Consider the following 25,976-nt stretch of genomic DNA (forward strand, 5'->3'; position numbering starts at 1 on the left):
GATGAATGGATAAAGAAGATGTGGCACATATATACAATGGAATATTACTCAGCCATAAAAAGAAACGAAATTGAGTTATTTGTAGTGAGGTGGATGGACCTAGAGACTGTCATATAGAGTGAGGTAAGTCAGAAAGAGAAAAACCAATATCGTATGCTAACGCATACATATGGAATCTAAAAAAAAAAAAGGTTCTGACGAACCTCGTGGCAGGACAGGAATAAAAACGCAGATGTAGAGAATGGACTTGAGGACGTGAGGAGACGCAAGGGTAAGCTGGGACAAAGTGAGAGAGTAGCCTTGACATATATACACTACCAAATGTAAACTAGATAGCTAGTGGGAAGCAGCTGCGTGGCACAGGGAGATCAGCTTGGTGCTTGTGAACACCTAGAGGGGTGGGATAGGGAGTGTGGGAGGGAGACGCAAGAGGAAGGGGATATGGGGATATACGTATACATATAGCTGATTTACTTTGTTATACAGCTGAAACTAAAACACCATTGTAAAGCAATTATACTGCAATAAAGATGTTAAAAAAATTCTTTAGTATCTTGATCATTGCTACTCTCAAAATACTTTCCTTTTCCTGTTATTTTTGTTGGGAAATCATAGAAAAATATATTTTATTTGTTATAGTGTGTGACTTATCTAAGTTTCTCACAATTAAAATATTGAAAGTATCTGTGTACCAAATTCTTATTGTCAACAATGACTTAAATGCTGATTTTTTTTTTGTTAGCACATAGTTCACTCTCACTAAGACATACCAATTTTGATGTCATCTCATCTGTCTTTAAAGACCCCAGGTACTCAGAGCAGTATACCTAGTAAACCTATTGACGTCATCTTGTTTGAATTTTGTCTCCTATGGGTTTCTGGGAATAAAGTGAATTGCCTCAAAGTGTCAAAATCTGGCTGAGCTCGTTGGAGTCCACGTTGGACTAGTCTATATAAGAGGTTAGCATCTTATAAGAGATTCTTAGTGTCCATCAGACTTGCAGCATTGCAGGCTGTACTTTATACAAGTAGCCAGGTGTGGGCAGTGATACCGGGCTTGGGAAATCTCTCTCACCGGCCCAGGGATTCAAGGCGTTCAGTGCAAAACCTGGCCAGCCGCCCGAGCGAGTAGGAGCCATGTGACTCTGGTGAGCTGGAGTGTGCAATTGCCTCCTGCTTCAGAGCTACCTGATCCGAATACTAAGCAGAGCGAGTGCCGGGCTGAGTGTAAGGTACTGAAGACACTGCAGAGAAAGGTGCTTATTCCAGAGGCATTACAAAGCATGGAGATTAAAGACCAGGGAGCCCAAATGGAGCCGCTGCTGCCTACGGTAAGAGACAACCTGCTGTCACGTAGATTAACAGCGTTTGCAGCAAAACCTGTCAGGCAAGTGGTCTGCTAGCCAGGTTCAGCGAGTGTACTTCTGGGGTGGTGGATAGCTCCCACGACGTACGGACAGGGGTCTCCTCCCATCTCGGGTGACTGAAATGCATAACGCAAAGCACATGATTTTTTTCTCCCCCTTCTCAATATGGATGCACTACCATGATGAAATGTCTCATGTTTGCTGCTGTTTGAAGAGATGGCTAGCTTTAGCAGCAGGGACAGCTGTGTGTCTCTTTCCCTGTCTGTTACTGCCTGTCTCTCTGTTGGGCTATGCAGTCAAGCCCCTGCAAAGAAGCCCCCTTTTTATCATGTTTCTTCTGTGGTAAATTTCCTCCCCGTGCCTCATCCCCCTGACCGTGAGGTAAGGGAATCTGCTGCTGTTGCAGCTATAGAGATTTAGTCTCTGCGGAAACCAGGGGAAAGGAGAACTGAAGGATCATTTGTGTGTGTGTGCGTGCTGTCAGTTTCTCTCAAAGGGAAATGTTGTCATGGCTCACATACAAAGAAGGTATGTATTTTGGGGGGCAGGCACACAATTCAGTTTTGAATATCTGAAATGCTCCTGAGCTGTCATTTAGAAATAGCCTGTTTATCTCTGGGTCATAAGCTGCCTCCCTAGATCTAGGGTGAGTTCTTGGGCGAGTAGTTGATTTGCCTCTCCTCTCCACAATCTCCGACTGGCTCACAGACTTTGTAGTTCTTCAGACACATCCTTTCTCAGCCTAGAGCAGCTGATGTTGCTGTATTCATGGAAAAAAAGACAACAACAACAACAACATTTTCTTGATGCAACAGAGATGCCACACGCTAGCTTCCAGCCATCTATCAGCGCTGTCACAGCTCAGGACAGCAGAAATCTCCTCCCTGCACCAAACCAGGCCAAGGGGCTGTTCTCAGCTCTCTGTTACTCAGGTTGGTGACCCACCTTGCAGACTAGAGACTGGCGGCAAGCTGTCCGTTTCTGGGTCCATTCCTAGGCTTTGAACACATCTTTCAATCAAATGATTCCCCAGGGGGTGTGAGCAAATTCTGGGCCACTGTATTTTTAGGACCTTACCTCTCCTGCCGGGCTCAAAATCTGTAAAAGATTCCTGTTTGCATCCCGGAATTGGCTGTGGCTACTGAGCATGCCCAGTTCTCCTCAGGACGCCAGTCTTGGGCAGGGAGGGAGCAGGGAGATGAGAATAATGCAGGAGTCACCACCAAGAATGGAGACTAAATAAAAGGCAGGGGCAGTGTCAGAGATGGGGAAAAAAGGAAAGCATGCCACTTAGCTTGCCTGCTTTAAAGTAGAGACATTTCTTTACAGATCAAAGTGGAGTTATTTTACAAAAATGAGACTAAAAGATTTGTCTGTATTCCCAAACTTGAATAGAAACATAAATTAGGATTCTGCGGGTACTCAGAATAAAGGGTGTTAAGAATGTCAGAGTATTATTGTACCCTGGATGAGAGAGAGGAACTATACACAGGAATTGGGGAATGGAGATTTAAGGAAGATTAAGATATAGGAAAAAACTCATTTTTATGGGGAAGGGGTTTGGAAGTTGTCCTAGAAAAGCAGGCTGAAGTCAGTTTGATGTGGCATATGAATTGCCCCTTGTGGGGAATATTTAAAGGGTTTAGGACCAAATGAGGATTCACTGGAAAGATTTAGAAGATGATGACATTATTGGGCTAGATGGGCAATCAGTTTGTGGCTTAAAAGAGTAGAGAAAATACAAGTTTGGCTGGAAAAGAAGGTCTGCAGTAAGTTGGATGGACATTTTTGAAGAGTCAAAAGTGTGCATTTCATATGGACAATGGCCAGCACAAAATAGTTACATAGTTTAATGTCAAGAGAGAATCATGTTAGCAGTTCATTATAAGGAAAATAAGCCTGAGAGGCTAGAAAGGTTGTTGAATTATTGGCCTATTTTTATACTTGTATAGTATTTTCAACTTCCCCAGTTGCTTTTATGACCTTTTTTTTTCCCCTCAAAAGAATCCTGTTGAGTAAAGCAGATTTTATTGTCCTAATTTTAAGTATAAGGAATGGAGGCACAGGGAGTTTGAATAACAATGTGTAAGTGATGAAGCCAGAACTACAATATAGGTCTTCTAAAACTAGTTCAGAAAAAAAAGCAGTATTTTTTTTTAACATTGCATTATTAACCAGGCCTATCATAATCAGATCCTCGGCTGGGGTTTTTATGCCTGGAAGAGAAAGGAAGAAATAGTTTAGGGCTCTTTTTTAGAAAATTAATCAGATGACTTTGCAGGTAATAATGTGAGAGGCGCTATGGCATAATATTTTAAAACACAGTCTTGTAGGTTCCAGCACTGCTGTTTACATGCTGTATAGTCTTGGGTGGGTGATTAAGCCTTAGTTTCTTCAACTGAAAAATGGGAAGGAGATGGTACTTATCTCTTGTGTTTTGTGATGAGTAAATAAAGTAATCTATGGGAAGTAGCTGGTATTTAGTAGGTTCTCAATAAAGTTAGCTGCTATTATAATTGTTGATGGAAATACAGACATTGAGACAAATTCTAGGTTTCAGGCTTTTATGAAAGATGGCTTATCAGTACTATTTGCTAGGAAGGAAAAGTGGGGAAATGGAACACTGGAAAACACTGTACAGTGGAGGTGGAAGGTGGGATTTTTAATTATAGCTATGGAAACTTTGTAGTATGGTTGGAAAGCCATTTAGAAAGGCATTAAAAACCAAGATTAGATATGGGACAGAAGCAGTCAGAGGTAGGTAAATAGAGAAGTAAGAGAGAAATAAAAAGTATAAGAATGGCTAAGTGTGCCAAATGAGTGAATGTATTAATTCTGACCTAAGTGGAAGGGTGGAATAGATTCTTTTTAAGCCTCCAGTGTTTACCTTAATTTAGTATATCTGAAGTACATTTTAAGAGTCTGTGTGAAGGAGGCCCTGACATGTTCCTTTTTCTCTCAGTCCTTTTTAGGGAGCTTCGGAGATTATTTTCTTTTGCTGGACAAGGCCTCATTGCATTTGTAGGCCCTAGTCACTCAAAGGGTTAGGACATTCAATTCTTCTAGGCTCAGAGTACAGTCTGGTAGCACCTAACTGTTATGTCTGAAGCAATGGAACAAGCAAGGTTCAGAAGATTCATTCACTTATTAAATGCCTGCTGTTGGCCAAACATGTTCTTGGTGATGGGGTTACAGCAGTGAATAAGACAGAGAAAAGCCCTGTCCACATGGACCTCACAATCTAGCTAATCTAGAGATAGGGGTCCGTTTAACTCTTTGAGAGACTGCTATTTTCTCTTCAAATGTTTAATCATTGTTATAAGCTCTTTGAGATGGGTATATATGGAGACTATATGTAATAGTAATGATGGTGACATTACTTTAGTAAGGATGGAATTAATCTTTTAAAAGTGTGAACCAGGAGTTTAGGATATTGCATATGACTTCAAATTTTCTGTTGACGGTCAGTGTTGAATTTGCTTCTACAAGTAAATAACTGGTCAATCTTTAAATTACTAGGCCATGGAAGAGGCTTCTAGGAGAATATTTTTAAAACAAATATTTCTATTTTATACCTTTAATCTTGGGTGATATGCAGTGGTCCATGTTGGATCCCTTCTAAAATTCAGATGTCCCAAAAGGAACTTATTTTAAGTCGAACTTACTTATAAAACTGCCCTGAGGTATGGAACAAGAGTAAAGATCGCTTTTTAAAGGTAATGTAGTATAGCATAGATGGTGGAATTTAGTACCTTTTAGAATGCTAATTCCAGGTTTCTAAATGGCCCAGGTTATTGAATTGTTTTATTTGTGAAAAAAAGTCATGAAAATTTTTTATATTATTGTATTGTATTAAGGAAAAGAAAAAAATGAGACTAAAATGTCAAAGTAACAAAAAGAGCACACAGGTTGACTAAGTAATATTGGTATTTCTATTTTATTATAATTTAGATTATAAAATGAATTTAAAGAAAACATACTCATGACACATGGTAATACATAGGAAGCAAAATGCAGTATAAGAAATCAATTCTCATTTCCACTTTCATGACTTGAATTGTTATTCCACAATGGTGAGTGAATATAGAAATAAATTACATGTATAGGATGCTAAGGTTGGTAATGAGTGGTAGAATCTAGAAGCCTAAAGTGTTAATTTTATGCTGAATATATTGGGGTCAGATAAGGAAGTGGGATAGTTTATGATGGAGGGTTACAAAATGTCTGAACTAAGGTCAAGAACTTAAATAGACAGAGAGCATGGCCAGAAAAATAATCACACTTCCAATGTGTCATTTCTTTCTGACCTTGGAATGAGTTGCTTCAGAAGTCTAAACTGGGTATAGATAGACTACGGTGCATCGCAAGATGCTTCAAGTGAATGGAGATTTGTGAGTGCCACTCTCAACCCATTTCTCTATGTAGAGAAGCTTCCACTCTTCCCTTCTCATATCTCATAGGATACATGACACTTGATCATTTGGCTTTCTGTGAAGATACTACTTTCAACCTGTGTAGTAAATAGTAGTTAAGTTTTATTTATTGTTAGATAAATGGAAATTAAAGTTCTAATATATTCTTCCACTTGAAAGAGTTGTCTCAGGTACTCCTTGGGGGTGTGTTGCTCTTATTTAGAAAAAGGAATAACTAGTATATAATGCATCTATTTTGTGCAATCATATATGTTTTGGTCAGAGAAGGACTGTAGCAATCAATTGGAGACTAGATTTTAGACTGACTTCTTAATTTACAGATGATGAAACTGAACATCAAAGAGATAAGGACATGTATTTAAGGGCAGGCACTTACACTAGTTAATGGAAGAGCTTGGTCTAGAGTCCCCATCTTGATTCCCAGTTCGTCATTCTTTCCACTGTCCTATTCTAGCATAGAGTAAACAGATGAGTACTGAATTAAAATAATGATGGTAATTAGACAATCTTTGTGAAGTAGTAATAGGTATTGTCTCAGGCTTGTGCTAAGCGCAAATATCTCTAGTCTTTACGATAATCCTGAAAGGTTGCTAATATTATCTAGCCTTGACAGATGAGAAACTGATGCTCAGAGGATTGAATAAGTTACCCAGGTTCACATAGCTAATAAGTACTGAGCTAGGATTTAAAAATATTGCATCTAACCAAAAAGCGGCTCGATTCTTTTAAATTAAAGCCAATTAGAAAATAAATAGGAATCACATTATAAAGTGGGCTTTCATACCTACCTCTTCAAAAATGAAAGTACTATGAAACAAGGTGCTATAAAATGTAAGGCATTGTAGGTCACATATTGCATGATTCCATTTATTGAAATGTCCATAATAGGCAAATTCTTGGAGACTACAGTAGATTAATGGTTGCCGGGGCTTGGGGTGTAGTGGAGAATTGAGAATGACTGCTAACAGCTATGGGGTTTCTTTTTGGAGTGATGGAAATGCTTTGGAAGTAGATAGTGGTGATGGTTGCACAACATTGTGAAAGTACTAAACACCACTGAATTGTGCACTGCAAAATGATCAATTTTATGTAAGAAAAAGTAAGTTATTATTTAGCCATTAGCACTAACAGGGAGAAAGTTGAGGATCTAAACAATGCATGTATCATTCATATTTATATAAATCAAGGAAAGGGCAAATAAAATACTCATAAAAATTAAAAATAACTTCACACACACACACAAACACACACCGAGATAGTCTCTACCACAAAATTTATTCTCTTTGTGATAATAATGCTGAGGTTGGTCAAGGTTTCAGCAAACTATCTGTAGACCCAGAGGTCTTTTGAAAATACATCTTCAAATCTGAGTTAAGAGAGTGTATGGCACATGTTATGTGTAAGAGAGGAAAAAAACTATTTAACTTGGGTCAAATTGTTATTTCTTCTCCGAATCACCTTTCTAAATTTCTCTTGATACTCTTTAAACTTTAACATAAGGAAAATCAAAGCAACTAAGTTTCTAAGAAGCTACTTTTTTTTCCATTAAAGCTTACTTTGTGTTACTAACATTTTTTAAAGTCATTGTTGGTCTAGCCTCATAAAATATTATGTTACTGTATGGTATAGTAAGTCTAACTACAAAGAAAACATCAATTATTAACATTTTTTTTAAACCTTTTTTAAAAAAAATTTATTTATTTTTTGGCTGTGTTGGGTCTTCCTTGATGCACGCCAGCTTTCTCTAGTTGTGGCAAGCGGGGGCGATTCTTCTTTGCGGTGCATGGGCTTCTCATTGTGGTGGCTTCTCTTGTTGCGGAGCATGGGCTCTAGGCACGCGGGCTTTAATAATTGCAGCACACGGGCTCAGTAGTTGTGGCTCACGGGCTTAGTTGTTCCAGGCATGTGGGATCTTCCCAGACCAGGGATTGAACCAGTGTCCCCTGCATTGGCAGGCAGATTCTTTTTTTTTTTTTTTAAACATCTTTATTGGATTATAATTGCTTTACAATGGTGTGTTAGTTTCTGCTTTATAACAAAGTGAATCAGTTATACATATACATATGTTCCCATATCTCTTCCCTCTTGCGTCTCCCTCCCTCCCACCCTCCCTATCCCACCCCTCTAGGTGGTCACAAAGCACCGAGCTGATCTCCCTGCGCTATGCGGCTGCTTCCCACTAGCTATCTATTTTACATTTGGTAGTGTATATATGTCCATGCCACTCTCTCACCCTGTCACACCTTATCCCTCCCCCTCCCCATATCCTCAAGTCCATTCTCTAGTAAGCAGGCAGATTCTTAACCACTGCACCACCAGGGAAGTCCCCAAATTGCGCCATTTTACAATAAGCTGTATAAGGGTTTTGGTTTTGCACATTTTTGCCAACACTTGGTATTTTCTGGTTTTGTTTTGTGTTTTTTTTTTTTAGTAAATCCATTCTGAGTGTGAAGTAGTATGCTGCTGTGATTTCGATTTCATAGTGACTAATTGTCTTAGTCCATTGGGGTTACTGTAACAAAATACCATAGACTGGGTGGTTTACTAACAACAGAAATTTATTTGGCACAATTCTGGAGACTGGGAAGTCCAAGATCAAGAATTGGCAGATTTGATACCTGGTGAGAGCCCTTTCCTGGTTCATAGATAGCCATCTTTTAGCATGTTCTCACATGTGGAGGGGGGAAGGGAGCTGTCTGGGCCTCTTTCATAAGGGCACTAATCCCAAAGGCCCTACCTTCTAATACCATCACATTGGAAATTAGGTTTCAACATCTGAATTTTTGGGGAACACAAATGCTCAGTCTATAGCACTAACTTTTTATGTGCTTATTAGCCATTTGTATCTCTTCTTTGATGAAATGTCTATTAAATCTTTTGCCCATTTAAAAAATTGGTTATCATCTTCCTGACTTGTAAGAGTTTTTTAAAAAATATATTTTGGATACAGGATTCTTGTCAGAAATATGATTTGCAAATGTTTTCTCACTGTCTGGCCTTGTCTTTTAACTTTCTTAATGGTGACCTTTGAAACACAAAAGTTTTATTAATTTTGATGATGTGCAATTTATTAAATTTTTCTTTTACTGATTGTGCTTTTGGTGTTGAATTTAAGAACTTTGCCTAAACCAAGGTCACAAAGATTTTTTCGTATGTTTTTTTCTAGAAGTTTTATAGTTTCAGCTCCTACATGTAGATCAATGATCCATTCTGAGTTAATTTTTGTGTATGGTGTGAGATAAGAGTTAAGTCCTCCTTATTGTTTTTGCTTTTTTAAAAAAAAATATAGATATCCAATTGCCCTAGCACCATTTGTTGAAAAAACCACCTTTCTCCATTGAATTTTCTTGGCAGCTTTGTTGAAATTAAATCGACTATAAATATAAGGTTATTTTTTTGGACACTGAATTCTGTCTGTTCATCTATGTGAATATCCTTACCCTAATACCACACTGTCTGATTATTGAAGCTTTATAGTAAAATTTGAAATCAGGTAGTTTAAGTCCTTCAACTTTGTTCTTCTTTTTCAAAGTTGTTTTGGCTATTCTAGGTCCTACATTTCCATATAAATTTCAGGGCCCACTTGTTGATTGCTATGAAAAGCCTACAAGGGTCTTAACAGCAATTGATTGCTTTGAATTTATAGATCAGTTTGGGGAGAATTGCCATCTTGACAATATTGGGCCTTCCAAACGTATATGTGAACTGTCTCTCCATGTATTTAGATCTTTAATTTCTTGGGGTAGTGTTTTCTAGTTTTATTTGTTTTAGTGAGCACTTCTATGTACTGTATCAAGGATGACACAAAAATTCCTGAGATGCCATGTGTATAGAAGTTTCTATATTAAGCTTAGGCCCAATTACAAATCGTTCAGAACTCCAGAGGTTTTCTCAGACGGCAAAAATGGAGTTTAATCTAAGGACTCGGTGGGATAGAGTGAGAATGTATAATAGCCAAGGACTATGTATAGTTTTGATTTAGTGATAGAGTTCTTATATTATCAGTATCATCAAGAATTGTTCATTCATCATGAAAATTATGCTCTAAGGATCTAATAAGCAAGTTTTTAAAGAATTTTCCCATTCCATTTTGAATGTGTTAGGTTGCTGGGGTTCCTCCAACATTTATTTGTACTTCTGCTTCTTCTTGCTTATCCTGCGAAACCAAAATTATTCAGAGAAGACTATTGCTTCCTAATGACTGTTTTTTCTTTTTGACAATGGGGGTTTGATATCAGAGATGATGACCTAGTCAAATTCCAGAAAGCAAGTACCATAGAAAGTAGTTAGATATATAAATCTAAAAGTAGTTAGATTTATAACTACTGTAAAACACAGCTCTGCTTATGAAGCACATTTAATTATCGTTAGATTCATACTGCTTCTTTCATAAATACAGTGGTGATTTTCTGTTGATATTTAAGCTGCTCTGGTAATAAGCCTCTTCAAACTCTTTTTGATTTTCTCAGAAACAAGAATATAGTTAAAAAATGAAAAAGAAATGCAGACAGCAAGACACAGACCTAATATATAATATGATTTGTGATTTGAGTGCATACTATGCACTTTGTGTTTCATTAACACATAACTTCATAGTATAAATGCCTGTTAAAAAAATCTAATTTTTATGTAATTTTACAGAGCATCTCTAGTAGATACAAAATTTTGGTATTTTTTTCCCCCTAAACCTTAAAACCTTAAACTCAAAGACCACTTGCATCAGAATCAACAGGAGGACTCATTAAAAACCCAAGTTCTGGGTCTTACTCAAGCTTATAGGCTTAGAATATCAAAGAGGTGGTGCCAATAAACAAGCAATTTAAAGAACTCTCTAGGTGATTCTTATGATCGTGAAAGTTTGAGAACCTTTACCTTAAAAAAATAACAAAATTAAAAATTAAAAAAAAATTATAATATGTCTTTGAATTATTTTACCTGTGGGAATGCTAGGAGACCAAATTTTGCAATAAAATAAAGTGAGCTTTTTTTAAAATAAATTATAATGAATTAGAAAATTAAGTTCTTACTGCCTGTTTTACTCATTTAGCATTTATTACATATTAGATATCACTTTGCAATTTATATATGTATATAAAACTATTTTTACTTATATATAAATACACATATACGTAACTTGTTTCCTCAATTAGAGTGCTAGATTCTTAAAAGTAGAGTCTGCTTCAGACAATTTTGTGCTGCTCTCACAGAGTCAAGGGCATGGAAGTCCTTTTTAAACATATCATGGGTTATTAGACAGCAACGCTAGTAGACACCAGTTGTCAAGAATTGAAACTCTGAAGTCAGACAGTTCTAACTGTTCTAATTAGTAGGTATGCCAACTTTGGCAAGTTGCCTAGCGGTTCAAAGCCTCACTTTTCTTATCTATAAAATAGGGATGATAACAATAATAGCATCTACCTCATGGGTTTGTGAGAATCAATGAATTATGTACATATTACCTACATAATTATGTACTCATGCATTTATATATATGTTATACTTTTTGGAGTAATGACAAAAATAATAGCAATTATTGTTATTATTGGCTTAATATTTTTCCTTGAAAAATATTGAAAATAATTACATCAAAGATTTTTATACCTAATATGCATAATTCATTCGATCATTGACTCAATAATGCTTATTCAATAACTTTATTTATTCATCTGACAGTAATAAGATGTGTACCAATAATATAATCTGGTAAGTATAATAAAGTATATTTTACCTAATAATAAAATTAATACTTATTTTTTAGGGTAGCTTAGAAAGCATAGAAAAAAAAATATAAAAGAAAACATTCATTTTGCTACTTTTTAGCTCTTTATTTTGAGATAATTTTGTACCTAAAGAATAATTGCAAAAACAGTACGAAGAGTTCCTGTATACCTTTTGTCCACCTTGCCATGTTAATATCTTACATAACTATAGTTAGTAATTAAATCCAGGAAATTAACGTTGATACAATTCTATTAACTCTATTATTAACTCTATAATTAACTCTATAATTAACTCTATTATTAACTCTATAATTAACTCTATTATTAACTCTATAATTCTATTATTAATTTATTAATATTAAACCAAATATTTTTTAGGGTATCACCGGTTTTTCCACTAATGTCCTTTTTCTGTTTCAGGATCCCATTTTGTGTTCAGATATCATGTCTCTTTAATCATCTCCAATTTGTGAGTTACTCAATCTTCCCTTATCTTTCATAACTTTGACACTCTTGAGGTGTACAGTCAGTTTTTTTGTAGATTATCTCTCAATTTGTGCTTGTCTGGGGTTCTCCTAATTAGATTGAGGTTATGCATATTTTTTGTCAAGAATATGACCGAAATGGAATGAACCCTTCTCAGTACCTCATTATCAGGGGATAGATGATATTTTATTTCTGGGGATATTAACCTTGATTACAGTTGGATTTTCCACTGTAAAGGTAAAAAGTTTCCCTTCGTAATGGTCTCTTAGGGGAGATACTTTGAGACTATGCAAATATCTTGTTTCTCTTCAAACTTTTGCCTACTAATTTTAGCATTCATCAATGAATATTTCCTGTTATTATCTATTTATTACTGTGGTATTTGCTTAATAGTGACGTTATTTCTCTCATTCCTTTTGCATTTAGAAATTAGAATTTTTTCATATAGGGAAAGAGCTGTCACTTCTCCTCCATTTATTTATTTATTCAATTGCTTATTTCATATGGACTCAAAGATATTTATTTTATGGGCCATAACCCAATACTCTCAGAATTCACTTTGTTGCTCAAATGGTTTCATCTTTTGACATTACGAACTCCTTTCAACTGGCTCTCATCCTTTCAATATGCTACCATTCTTTTTTTGAGCACTTTCTTAGATCTGGGGCCATAAGATTTTCCAGGATCATCTTGTATTTACCCTGCTTCAGCCCTGGAATCAGCTATTTCTTTAAGGAACTACTAGGCTATGTTTTGAGGCTATTTATAAATATTGCTAAATTTTTTTCCCAGAAAGATTGTATAACCAGTTTTCACTTTCACTTGAAGTTTCACTAGCATTTTAAAAACTGTGACAGTTCGCCTGGTAAACATTTTACTAACACTTTCTTTTGTGTTCCATTTCCAACTCTGTTTACCATTAGGTTGTGTTTCTCTGTGAAATAGGTTTCTTTGAAAAATCACAGTTCAGAAGAAACATTGAACTATTTGAAAAATTCCTCAGTTTAGTTCACCTTGCTTAAGGTATTACTGAAATGCTACATAAGACAATTACTAACATCTCTTTTATATGTGGCTCCCTTGTACAGGGAAGGTATGAGCCTCAAGCCCGTTATTACAGATCAGTACTAGATACCATTTTGGCCATGAGAATTTTCAGTCTTCTTTGAATGAATGAAATGGTTCCTCTACTTCCTCAAAAACCACAGGCATTATTTTAAAAAAATTTTTATAAAGAATGAAGTTAAGATCAGTCCAGGGACTTCCCCGGCGGTCCAGTGGTTAATAAATACTCTGCCTTCCAATGCAGGAGGCATGGGATCAATCCCTGGTTGGGGAACTAAGATCCCACATGCCGTAGGGTACGGCCAAAAACTTAAAAAAAAAAAAAGATCAGTCCAATTAATAAGGTGTTACAGTGTCTTATCCTTTTCCTCTGCCTTACTATTAGTCTATGATAGACTAGATATAGACACTCAGATTTTATTAGTTGTATTAAGATGATTCTTATGTACAGTACTTTCAACTTTTTCAGTCCTTAAGATGAGACTATCATTCTTATTTGAGCCATTTAGAACCTTTCATGTCATCAAAACTGTGTTGAAGAAGTACTTGAAGATCCTGATAGATGGCAAACTTGACAGAAGTAAAATTTCTAGACCTTCCTATATGTTGTTACTTAAATAAAACATGATGATTTGGACCCTGTGCATAATTCTCTGATTTAATAATTCTTTTTATCTTTATGTGGTTTGAAAAAAAATTAGTTTTTAAAAACTGGGATTAGGATTAATCTATTTTAAATCAAGTAATTTAGTGACAGATATACAACAGTAATTGTTTTATATTTGTCTTGGCATTGTGAGTAAGAAAGTACTTTCTATTTAGGTCTTTAACATAAATTTCCATTATAAATGGTTATCATAAAAGCTAAATAATAACAATTCTTGAATATCAGTTCTCTTAGCCTGATATTAGAAGCTGTTTAGATACCAGTGCCAGTCTAATAAAAGAAGTTGGAATCTCCAGTACAGACCATTTCTGTAATGTAAGGTAACAAAATATTTTTCCAAATCTTTATAAGGACAAAAATGCAGAAATGGTGAACTTAGTATTGACTTTGTCCATTCAAAAATCAATGATGCTTTCTCATAATTCAGGGAATTCTAACCATAGTATATTCACTTAAAACATATTGAGTCAGCCTTGAACCCAGCTTTAAAAGATCAACCTTTCACAAACTTAATTTTATTAGCTTATAATTTCACTTGTTCCCTTTTATAATTTAAAAATGTTATTTCACGTGCTTTCACATCCTAAACTTCACTATCTCTCTTAGCTATATAATTCAGTACTCCTAGTCTTTCTCATCTAAACAGATTTCTCCCATTTTTGTAGATGGTTGCATGGTCTGGCATAGGACAAAAAAAGGCTTATACCTTTGATTCCCTAGAATAGTGATATATCTTGATTCAAAGTGCCTAGTTAGCTCAATAGTTCTCTTGATTTCAAATAGACCAAATATTTTAGAATGAATTCTACCACCTAATTTAATGGTTGCGTTGAAGCTTTTGACATTAGAATCAGTTTTTCTTGGAAAAATATACTTTCCTGATGTTTTTCTTGGTTCAGAAGATATCTTGAAGAGGGAATTGAAAGCCTTCAAAAGTTTATTGAATCTCAGATTCTTCCATAAAATAATAATTTGATGATGATGTTTCAATAATTTATAGACACATGTTTATATTTATCTTAAAAGTACCTGCATATATAGAAAGCAAGAAGCAAGAGCACTTGACAAAATGAAATTGAACTTTAATACAAGCATTAATATATAAATAGTTCATATTGTTTAATCTGAAATTTCAATTAATTAATTTACATTAATTACATTTATAGTAGCCCTTATATTGGATAAGAATGGAGGGGGTAAAGAAGTAGCTTTACTGTCTTTTAAGAAATGCAGCAAGGATTCTACTTCCTCAGGGAGGTATCGTGAAATGTTCCAATCATGGGCTTAAGAAATATTTTGCACTGCTTTGATCATGATGTCTTTGAGCAGGCGATCTATGATAAAGGGAGAATAAGATCAGAACAAATAAATAAGGCTCAAAGATAATTAAAATGATCTTTTTAAGTCAATAGTTTCAGTGTTCTGTGTTCTTTTATGAGACAGTCAGTCAGGTGCGGCCACAAGAAGAAACACAGTAGAGGCTGAGGAAAATAAAATTTTCCATCCTTATCCAGTATTCTTCAAAGAAAAACAAACACACAAACTAAAAAAACACAAAAACGAAAACAACATTTGTTAAAACATTTTGAGGACTTTCTGGACTACAATTTGAAATGACCATAAGGTTAGAGTAAGATTAAGTATGGATGGATCTTAATCCATCTAACGCTTCACAATAAGTGATTAGGCATGAGAGAGTAGAGACCATTTGATTTTCAGAGGTAATAATTTAATAATCAGAAGCAATCGAGGAGGACATTATGCTAAGTGAAATAAACCAGACGCAGAAAGAAAAATACTGCATGATCTCACTTATATGTGGAATCTGCAATAGTCACAAAGAAGCAGAGAATAGGAGAGTGGTTACCAGGGGTTGGGGAGAAGGGGAAATGGGGAGGTGTTGGTCAAAGGGTACAAAATTTCAGTTATGGAGAATAAATACTTTCTGGAGATCTACTGTAAAAAAAAGTGAACAGAATATATAAAAATAATAAGGTGGGAGCACTTTTATACAAATTTTGTCAATATTGAACAAAAGATATGACGATTGAAACTATATGTCAGTTGATCAAGTACTGATAAATATATCAACCCAAATTATGTATGTGTCTGGAACAATATGATTACAAGTGACACAGCAAAATAATGAGATAAAGAAAGATTATTAAATAAATGATGCTAGGACACTTCACTATTTTGGAAATTAAGTTCAGATTCTTATTTTTACTTACTTCTAATTAAATTCCAGATTAAACATTGTAGAAATAGGTGTGTTGATCTGTGTATCTCTTTGGGCTATCAAACTGTTTAAACATTAAAGAAACAGAAGATATATACATATCTATATCATGTCTGTCTGTCTATTGAAGCAATTGAGAATTGGAAGGGACTTTTATCTCTAAGAGTAGAGTTTTGTTCTATGTTTTATGGTCAGTCAGTTGTGGAAGAGATATAGGAGAGGCTTAGGAAAACCATGTATATTACACTCACAGGCTGTAGAGAGGGACTTGCTGCATGTTATCCAGGGTCAAGGGGAAGCACCAGGTTTTAGTCAAGTGACAGAAGACAAGAGCACGGAAAAAGTTGAGGCCAGAGCCTTTATTGGGGTTCCTTCAGGAAAGGCAAGTCAAGGTAAGCAGTTTAGAACTGTCCAGTTTGAATACTTCTGGCAGGTTTGGCTATAGGGGTGGTCTCTAGTTGCCTGGTTACCTGGCCCTAGGATGATATAGGGCAAGAGAAATATTGGCTTGGTTGTGTGAGTTAGATAAGGAGGAAGTTGAGGGTATAGACTTGGGATTGGTTGGTTGCATATGAAAATCATGTTTGTGGGCAAGTTCTTAATTTTCTTTAGAATTTAGCTAGCCCTGGAAGGAGCAGTCTCTCCCTGGGTCTGAAAGGTACAAATAATACAGAAACTAAAGTTACCATAATTGGTTCTGTGATGAATGGATATCAAATAGATAAATACAGAATCTAAGAAAACACAGAACAAATGGATATCCTGTATTACTCTATAAATTCTCTTTAAAAAGGAAATTTAAAAAGTACCTGTCAGACCAGGTGTGACCAACCCACTTTATCTACTGATACATACATTTATGGGAAGGATTTTGGGAATTCCCCCAATAAATTTTTCTCTCTTGGTTTTATATGCTCCAATGAAACTATGGACTTTGATGGAAATTTTATTAAAAATTGCAGATATATCAGTAATATTTTTATATTACATAATCTCGTGATATTTGCCCATAGCCAATGTACGTGTGTGTATGTGTATATGTATGTATGCATACATATATATAACATCAACAAAGAGAAATATATAGGAAAGACAACATATAATTCTCATTAGCCTCACACTGATTTTTCTCCCTACCCTTTCACAAGTGGATTAGTGATTATTTAATGTTGATCTGACTTTCTAATTACATATTCCTTTCTGATAAGCCATTACAGTGGTTTTATATTATGTGAGTAAAGATACAGGAGTTCACCTTTGATTATTTTGGATAAAGCCTGCATAAGAAAACACATTGTATTGTTTGGACTTTGATATATTTTCAAGAAGCTAAGATTTTTTTAAAAAATGTAATACTCCCAAAGAATTTAGTGTTGGCTGAACATTCAAAATGAAAACCAAGTAAAGGAATTTTACATAAGTCTGAGGGCCAGTCAAAATAAAGATCAATGAACATTTATCAAATGCTGAGAATGTGTTTGGAAACTTTTTGAATCTTGTTCATTTTTGTTCACCTGAATTATATACAAAACTCCATTTAATATTAGTAAGCATTTACCTATGGATGAGGGAAAGAGACTAAGGAAAAGATTCATTACAGACAACTTCTCTACTGCACGTGACTGTTCTATGAATTAAATCAAGCTTTTAAAAAAGTTTGACAGAAGCTTACATTCCCACTGAATGTAACAGTTAACTAACTACATACAAAATTTAGTAATTGCCCAAAGTTTTCTTTGACAATTTTAGCTTCTAGTGCTAGTGACAGGTTTTTTTTTTTTGAAAGTCCTTGGAATTCTGTGATCTATTTGTAATGAAGCTAAACAGATAAATTGATTAAATTTCCATAAGAAACAGGTTCAGAATCAGGGTAGCAATGCATAAAAATAAAATATGGTTATGGCTCATAATTAAAATTACTCTCTGTTTAGACCCCTTGGCTTAATCCCATTGAAGACTGGCTACATTTATTTGTGATGTTCTTCAATTTGAGCAATTAAAATTTGTTTTAAAAATTCCTTTACATCAAATTGACTCTTAGGATGCAAAAATTTCTCTTCAACTCGTTTTTGCCAGTTTAAATTTGGCATCACAAATATATGGGAACTATTTTGATGCCGTGAAGCAAAAAACATCAGACTAAATTAATAATTTTCATACTGTAATTCCAGATAGTGTGGAAGTCTTTATAGCTACACATTAGAGCTCAGATTCATTCTTGTACAGACCACTGACTGATTTGGAATTTCTTTGTGGGAATCAAAAGAGATTGAAAACATGTTTCCAAATGTCTAAATAAGTAAGTATATATTTTGTAATCAGCACTGCTGATAATACTCTAAAATTTTAACCAGGATTTCTCCCTTGTAAATTAAATTAGTTGTGTCAAAATTGGACATAACCTATGCCACAGATATTTTTATCCTTGATATATTGACAAAAGCTTATGGAAAGCCTAGCTACTATGATATAAAAACATTTCACATTTGTTGAAATCCTTCCTTTTGCCTAGTTTTTATATGTATTATTTCTGGAATTTTCATTATCTTTGGTAAGCAGAATTTTATGACAGCATAATTTCTAACTTTTTCCTCATTTATTCATAATTCTAAAATAGGTACTATTCTTGTAGGGTTGCATATCTTTTATGCTCAGAAATTTTAGAACAGACTTTTAAAAATTCATTCTTTTTCTGTAACAATTATACAGAATCTTATTAATTGAAGACTATTAACAAAATCTACTGTGGTTGTTTTCTCATTTGGAGAAATCAAATTACCCTGATTTAACTGGTTCCTTAAATGTCCTTGTAACCAAGTAGTTAGCAATATTTACATGCCTATCATGTTTAATAGTGTTATAATTCTTCAAACAATTGAACAAAATAATTTCAGGTATTTTAACATCTATCAGGGTGATTGTCAAGGAACATACTTATTTTCATGTCCAAATTAGAGCTGATTAAACCATGAAGAATTTGAAATATTAGTTGATAATCAAGAAGATATGTCAAAATCAACGTACAAGTCTTATTTTTATGTACATGATTGTAAAGTAAATTTTTTTTTTTTTTTTTTTTTTTTTTTTTTTTTTAAATTTATTTATTTATTTATTTATGGCTGTGTTGGGTCTTCGTTTCTGTGCGAGGGCTTTCTCCAGTTGCGGCGAGCGGGGGCCACTCTTCATCGCGGTGCGCGGGCCTCTCACTGTCGCGGCCTCTCTTGTTGCGGAGCACAGGCTCCAGACGCGCAGGCTCAGCAGTTGTGGCTCACGGGCTCAGTTGCTCCGCGGCATGTGGGATCTTCCCAGACCGGGGCTCGAACCCGTGTCCCCTGCATTGGCAGGCAAACTCTCAACCACTGCGCCACCAGGGAAGCCCTAAAGTAAATTTTTGATGTTGTGTTTGATCAATATTTTAGAGCATTTAACACAAAGTAATTGGTATTTTTCAACTAGTATAGACATCCCCCAAAATTTGAAATTAATTTCAAAACCAACTTAGAGTAAATGTATAAATTATTTTGTCTAAGAAAAAACCTCTTGGAATATATCTAAGCACAACATAACTATGGGAGTGATTAGTTATATAATATGTTCCTATTAGAGAAAAAAGGAAACCTAGGTTGACTGAGCTAAAATGAAAGTATTAGTATGACATTATTGAAATTTATAATAATTCTCTTGAAAACTTGTTCTTTTTCTAGATTCAGTTTCTTTAAAATTAGAATATAGGTAATTTCTATTTCTGGATTTTATACATTACAAAACTTCTTTCCATCATCCAGATGTCATATAGACCAAACAATTTGGGTTAGAGGGGTAGGTCTAGTGTCATGGGCCAGTTCTTCACTAAGAGCACTTGTGGCAGAGCAATGATACCAACCCAATCAAACAGCATGATGACGGGTTTTTAAAAGCTCTCCAAAAGTTCTTGTGCTAGTATAGCATCCATGCATTTTTCAAAATATTATTGTATCTATAATCTCATTTCTGTCTCCTCCCCCCAATCTCGATGAGGTTAGTAGAGCAGGCAGCATTATTTTCCAGAAAATATAATCAAATTCAAGCTCAGATGGGCATTTGACCATCATGCAATAAGTTAGTGGCAAAAGCAGGACTAGAATTCAGATGGCTTAAATCTTAACTTGGTCAGTATTTTTCTGTTATTCTGTGAAATGACAGAATTCCCTTATAATTTCTTCAGGTGAGGCTGCAACTGTATTTTCCAAAACAGTTTTCTTCTGTAGTACCTCACTCACTCATTCACTAATTCATTCAGATATTTATTGAAGACATATGGTATGTGCCATTGAATGGTAAGGACTTGGCTCAGCTGATTTCAGTTTTCCATTAAGCTTGGTACTTCCTTGGTAAGAACTTTGAAGGGATGATTGTGATATTTATTGGAGTACTGTTATTGCTGAGACTCTAATAATTGATAAGTAGGACTAAAATGTTCTTAAAAACAAGAAATTCCTAAAGCTTCAAAAATTAATGTAATTTCTTTTAAAAAATATAGAGGCTAAGGTTTCAGTTGATCACCACCCTGAATGCTTGTCCCCCTCCATTCTTCACAGAATTAACCTCTGTTTTCAGTTTGGTGAGTATGCTTCCAGACATGGCATGTACCCGTAGATAATATATGACATTGTGAGTGTTTCTAAAAATGGCATCATACTCTTGCTTTGTAAACTGCTTTTTTAAAATTTAAGCAGTATGTTTTGGAAATCTATACATGTTGGATCATTGATCTACTACATTGTTTATCTGTTGCACATTTCATAGTCTAGGTAACCATTTCCTATTATGGGCATTTAGGTTGTTTTCAATTTATAAACAATGCCACAGTAAAATATTTATATATGTACTCTAGAGTACATGTACTCTAGAGTAGATATGGAGATGCCTGATTGCATTAAAATTTTTAACAGATGCTGAGAAAATTACCCTCCAATTTGGCTGATCCAATTCTTATGCAGACTTTGAAATTTTTTTGTTAACACATGCCTTCTCCCAAACGTGATATTGTATAAAAAGTTGTTTTTTGCTAAGCTAATGGATGAAAAACAATTTGTGATAATGTAAAAAATTTTCATTTCCTTAGAATATTTTTATCCAGCCTATGAGATTTTTTGTTAACCCTCACCTTCTTTCAAACATGATATTATAAAAAATTTATTTTGCCAATCTAATGGATAAAAAACAATACGTGATTATTTAAAAAAATATTTCCTTTGAATATATTTTCAAGTTTATTGTCCATTTCTTCTTCTGTGAATTGCCTATTCATATTGTCTGTCCACTTAAAAGAAGACTATCTTCTGTCACTGTTTGCAGATGACATGATACTATACATAGCGAATCCTAAAGATGCTACCAGAAAACTACTAGAGCTAATCAATGAATTTGATAAAGCAGCAGGATACAAAATTAATGCACAGAAACCTCTTGCATTCCTATACACTAATGATGAAAAATCTGAAAGTGAAATTAAGGAAACACTTCCATTTACCATTGCAACAAAAAGAGTAAAATACCTAGGAAGAAACCTACCTAAGGAGACAAAAGACCTGTATGCAGAAAACTATGACACTGATGAAAGAAATTAAAGATGATACAAATAGATGGAGAGATAAACCATGTTCTTGGATTGGAAGAATCAACATTGTGAAAATGACTCTACTACCCAAAGCAATCTACAGATTCAATGCAATCCCTATCAAACTACCACTGGCATTTTTTACGGAACTAGAACAAAAATTTCACAATTTATATGGAAACACAAAAGACCCCGAATAGCCAAAGCAATCTTGAGAAAGAAAAACGGAGCTGGAGGAATCAGGCTCCCTGACTTCAGACTATACTACAAAGCTACAGTAATCAAGACAGTATGGTACTGGCACAAAAACAGAAATGTAGATCAATGGAACGAGATAGAAAGCCCAGAGATAAACCCACGCACCTATGGTCACCTTATCTTTGATAAAGGAGGCAAGAATATACAGTGGAAAAAAGACAGCCCCTTCAAGAAGTGGTGCTGGGAAAACTGGACAGCTACATGTAAAAGAATGAAATTAGCACACTTCCTAACACCATACACAAAAATAAACTCAAAATGGATTAAAGACATAAATATAAGGCCAGACACTATCAAACCCTTAGAGGAAAACATAGGCAGAACACTCTATGACATAAATCACAGCAAGATCCTTTTTGACCTACCTCCTAGAGAAATGGAAATAAAAACAAAGATAAACAAATGAGACCTAATGAAACTTAAAAGCTTTTGCACAGCGAAGGAAACCATAAACAAGACAAAAAGACAACCCTCAGAATGGGAGAAAATATTTGCAAATGAAGCAACTGACAAAGGATTAATCTCCAAAATTTACAAGCAGCTCAATATCAAAAAAACAAACAACCCAATCCAAAAAAGGGCAGAAGACCTAAATAGACATTTCTCCAAAGAAGATATACAGATTGCCAACAAACACATGAAAGGATGCTCAACATCACTAATCATTAGAGAAATGCAAATCAAACTACAATGAGGTATCACTTCACACCAGTCAGAATGTCCATCATCAAATAATCTACAAACAATAAATGCTGGAGAGGGTGTGGAGAAAAGGGAACCCTCTTGCACTATTGGTGGGAATGTAAATTGATGCAGCCACTATGGAGAACAGTATGGAGGTTCCTTAAAAAACTAAAAATAGAACTACCATACGACCCAGAAATCCCACTACTGGGTATATACCCTGAGAAAACCTAATTCCAAAAGAGTCATGTACCACAATGTTCATTGCAGCTCTATTTACAATAACCAGGACATGGAAGCAACCTAAGTGTCCATCGACAGATGAATGGATAAAGAAGATGTGGCACATATATACAATGGAATATTACTCAGCCATAAAAAGAAACAAAATTGAGTTTTTTGTGGTGAGGTGGATGGACCTAGAGACTGTCATACAGAGTGAAGTAAGTCAGAAGGAGAAAAACAAATACTGTATGCTAACACATATATATGGAAAAAAAAAGAAAATGGTTCTGAAGAATCTAGGGGCAGGACAAGAATAAAGACGTAGATGTAGAGAATGGACTTGAGGACACAGGGAGGGGGAAGCATAAGCTGGGATGAAATGAGAGAGTGGCATGGACATATATACACTACCAAATGTAAAACCGATAACGAGTGGGAAGCAGCCGCATAGCACAGGGAGATCAGCTCAGTGCTTTGTGACCACCTAGAGGGGTGGGATAGGGAGGGTGGGAGGGAGACGCCAGAGGGAGGGGATATGGGGATATATGTATACGTATAGCTGACTCACTTTGTTATAAAGCAGAAACACACCATTGTAAAACAATTATACTCCAATAAAGATGTTAAAAAAAAAATAAAAAAGAGGTATGTACCACAGTGTTCATTGCAGCTCTATTTACAATAGCCAGGACATGGAAGCAACCTAAGTGTCCATCGACAGATGAATGGATAAAGAAGATGTGGCACATATATACAATGGAATATTACTCAGCCATAAAAGGAAACGAAATTGAGTTATTTGGAGTGAGGTGGATGGACCTAGAGTCTGTCATACAGAGTGAAGTAAGTCAGAAAGAGAAAAACAAATACCATATGCTAACACACATATATATGGAATCAAAAAAAAAAAAAGTCATGAAGAACCTAGGGGCAGGACAGGAATAAAGATGCAGACGTACTAGAGAATGGACTTGAGGACATGGGGAGGTGGGAGGGTAAGCTGGGACAAAGTGAGAGAGTGGCATGGACATATATACACTACTAAATGTAAAACCGATAGCTAGTGAGAAGCAGCCGCATAGCACAAGGAGATCAGCTCGGTGCTTTGTGACCACCTAGAGGGGTAGGATAAGGAGGGTCGGAGGGAGGGAGACACAAGAGGGAAGAGATATGGGGTTATATGTATATGTATAGCTGATTCACTTTGTTATAAAGCAGAAACTAACACACCATTGTAAAGCAATTATACTCCAATAAAGATGTTAAAAAAAAAAAGCCTATTTTTTTCATGGAGATTCTTATAGAATTCTTATGGTGTCTAATATTTATCTGTTAATTACATTATACATTTTATTTTCCAGGTTTTGCCTGTTTATTTGTGGTATTCTTTCCATAGAAGTGTTTCATTGTGAGGTAGTCAAATTGATTAATCTCTTCATCTGTCAACTTTTGCTTTTTGTATTTTACTCAAGTTCATAAATATATTTTCCTATATATATATTACTTAAAAATAGTTTTTGATCTTTAACTTAAGTAGACTTTTTTGGTAGTGATTCAAAACCTAATGAATTTTAAAAAGTAGCCATTTTATTTTGGAATAAATTGAGATTTATAGGAAAGATGCAGAGATGCAGAGTCCCCTTATACCCTTTACCCAGTTTCCTCTAATATTAATATCATAAGTGGTACATTTGTCAAAACTAATAAATTAACATTGGCATATTCATTTCAACTATACTACAAACTCTATTCAAGTTTCACCATTTTATCCACTTATGCTCTTTTTCTGTTCTGGGATCTCATCCAGGAGACCACATTGCATTTAGTATTCATGTCTCCTTAGCGTCTTCTGTCTGTGACAGTTTCTCTCTTTCCTCATTTTTCATGACCTTGATAGTTCTGAAGAAAATTAAACAGGTATTTTCTAGAATGTCCTTCAGTTTGGTTTGTCTGATGTTTTTCTTGTAATTAGACTGGGGTTATGTGGTTTTGGGAACATTACCACAGAAGTGAAGTGCTTTTCTCATTACATCATACAGGTGGTACATGATATCAACTTGAGTTATCACTGTTGATGTTAACCTTGATCACTTGATTAAAGTAATGTCTGCCAGGTTTTCTTCATTGTAAAGTTACTGCTTTATCCTTTCCGTACTCTATTCTTTGGAAGCAAGTCATTAAGTCCAGTCCACATTCAAGGAGAGAGGAAGTTCCACCTTCTGGAAGGGAGTAAATATCTACATACATTACTTGAAATTCTTCTGTAAGAAAGATTTATCCCTTCTCTCCCATTTATCTACTTATCCAATCATTTATTTATATCAATATGGACTCACACATAGTTATTTTATTCATTGGATTATAATCCAATACTATGTTATTTATTTTTTTGTGCAAATTGTTCCAGCTTTGGCTATTGGGAATTTTCAGTTTGGCACCCAATAACTATTTTTTATTGTTCTTTTGAGGGATCATGTTGAATTAAAGGGAAAAGATATATATATGGCATGGATTAAAAAAACTCAAAAGTAATAACATAAACAAATATACTTATTTTTCCAACATATTGACCTTTTGCTTTGAAAATACCTAGGACTTAAAATGATATAGGACATTTCATTTCTCATGGTTCTTTTGTATTTTGATGTCTCTTTATAAAGTTGTTTCAACTTAGTACTGTCTAATTATATTTTAGTGGCAGAGTATTAAATAGTGAATGACTTGTCCACTATATATAAAGATGGGTAAATTATATTTAAAATTTTCACAAACAAGAAATATAGGAAACAACTTTGCCTATCAATTGCAAAATTTTGTTTTTAAATAAGTGAAGGTGTGTAGAATATATTAAAACAAAACTGACCACTACTCAACAATTACTTATTCAGAATTTTTTGAAAATGTCTTATCTTTGAAACTGCATTCTAATAATAAGTATAAAATAAGAGTATAACACATAAAATTAAATAACATATTTTTACATAAAAGTGATATCTTTGAAATACTGTTTGGTGCATGAGCCACCTGTCATTCAAAAATTCCTAACTTGATGCTAATATTCAAGCCAATAGAACTTAGACCTCAGAATTAGAACATTCTTTTGTAAGAATTTTTTAAAAATATAATTTGCTTTATAAATATATTGTGAAATGCATATTTATTCTTAGTTAATATGGGTGTCTATTTAGTTTCACATGATGAAAACCAAAACTCATTTAAAATAAAAATTGAGA

General features: G+C 34.7%; 1 protein-coding gene across 1 annotated transcript in view; it reads left to right on the forward strand.

Moving 5' to 3' along the window:
- Positions 1-1,159: 1,159 nt before the first annotated feature.
- SLC4A10 (solute carrier family 4 member 10) overlaps positions 1,160-25,976 on the forward strand; it is a 302,199-nt gene continuing 277,382 nt past the window's right edge. The window contains exon 1 of the mRNA XM_036858559.1: positions 1,160-1,331. Coding sequence (XP_036714454.1) covers positions 1,284-1,331 — 48 coding nt within the window. The 5' untranslated portion in view covers positions 1,160-1,283. The remainder of the gene's footprint in view (positions 1,332-25,976) is intronic.

Source organism: Balaenoptera musculus, chromosome 7, assembly GCF_009873245.2.
Source record: "Balaenoptera musculus isolate JJ_BM4_2016_0621 chromosome 7, mBalMus1.pri.v3, whole genome shotgun sequence".
NCBI lineage: Eukaryota > Metazoa > Chordata > Mammalia > Artiodactyla > Balaenopteridae > Balaenoptera > Balaenoptera musculus.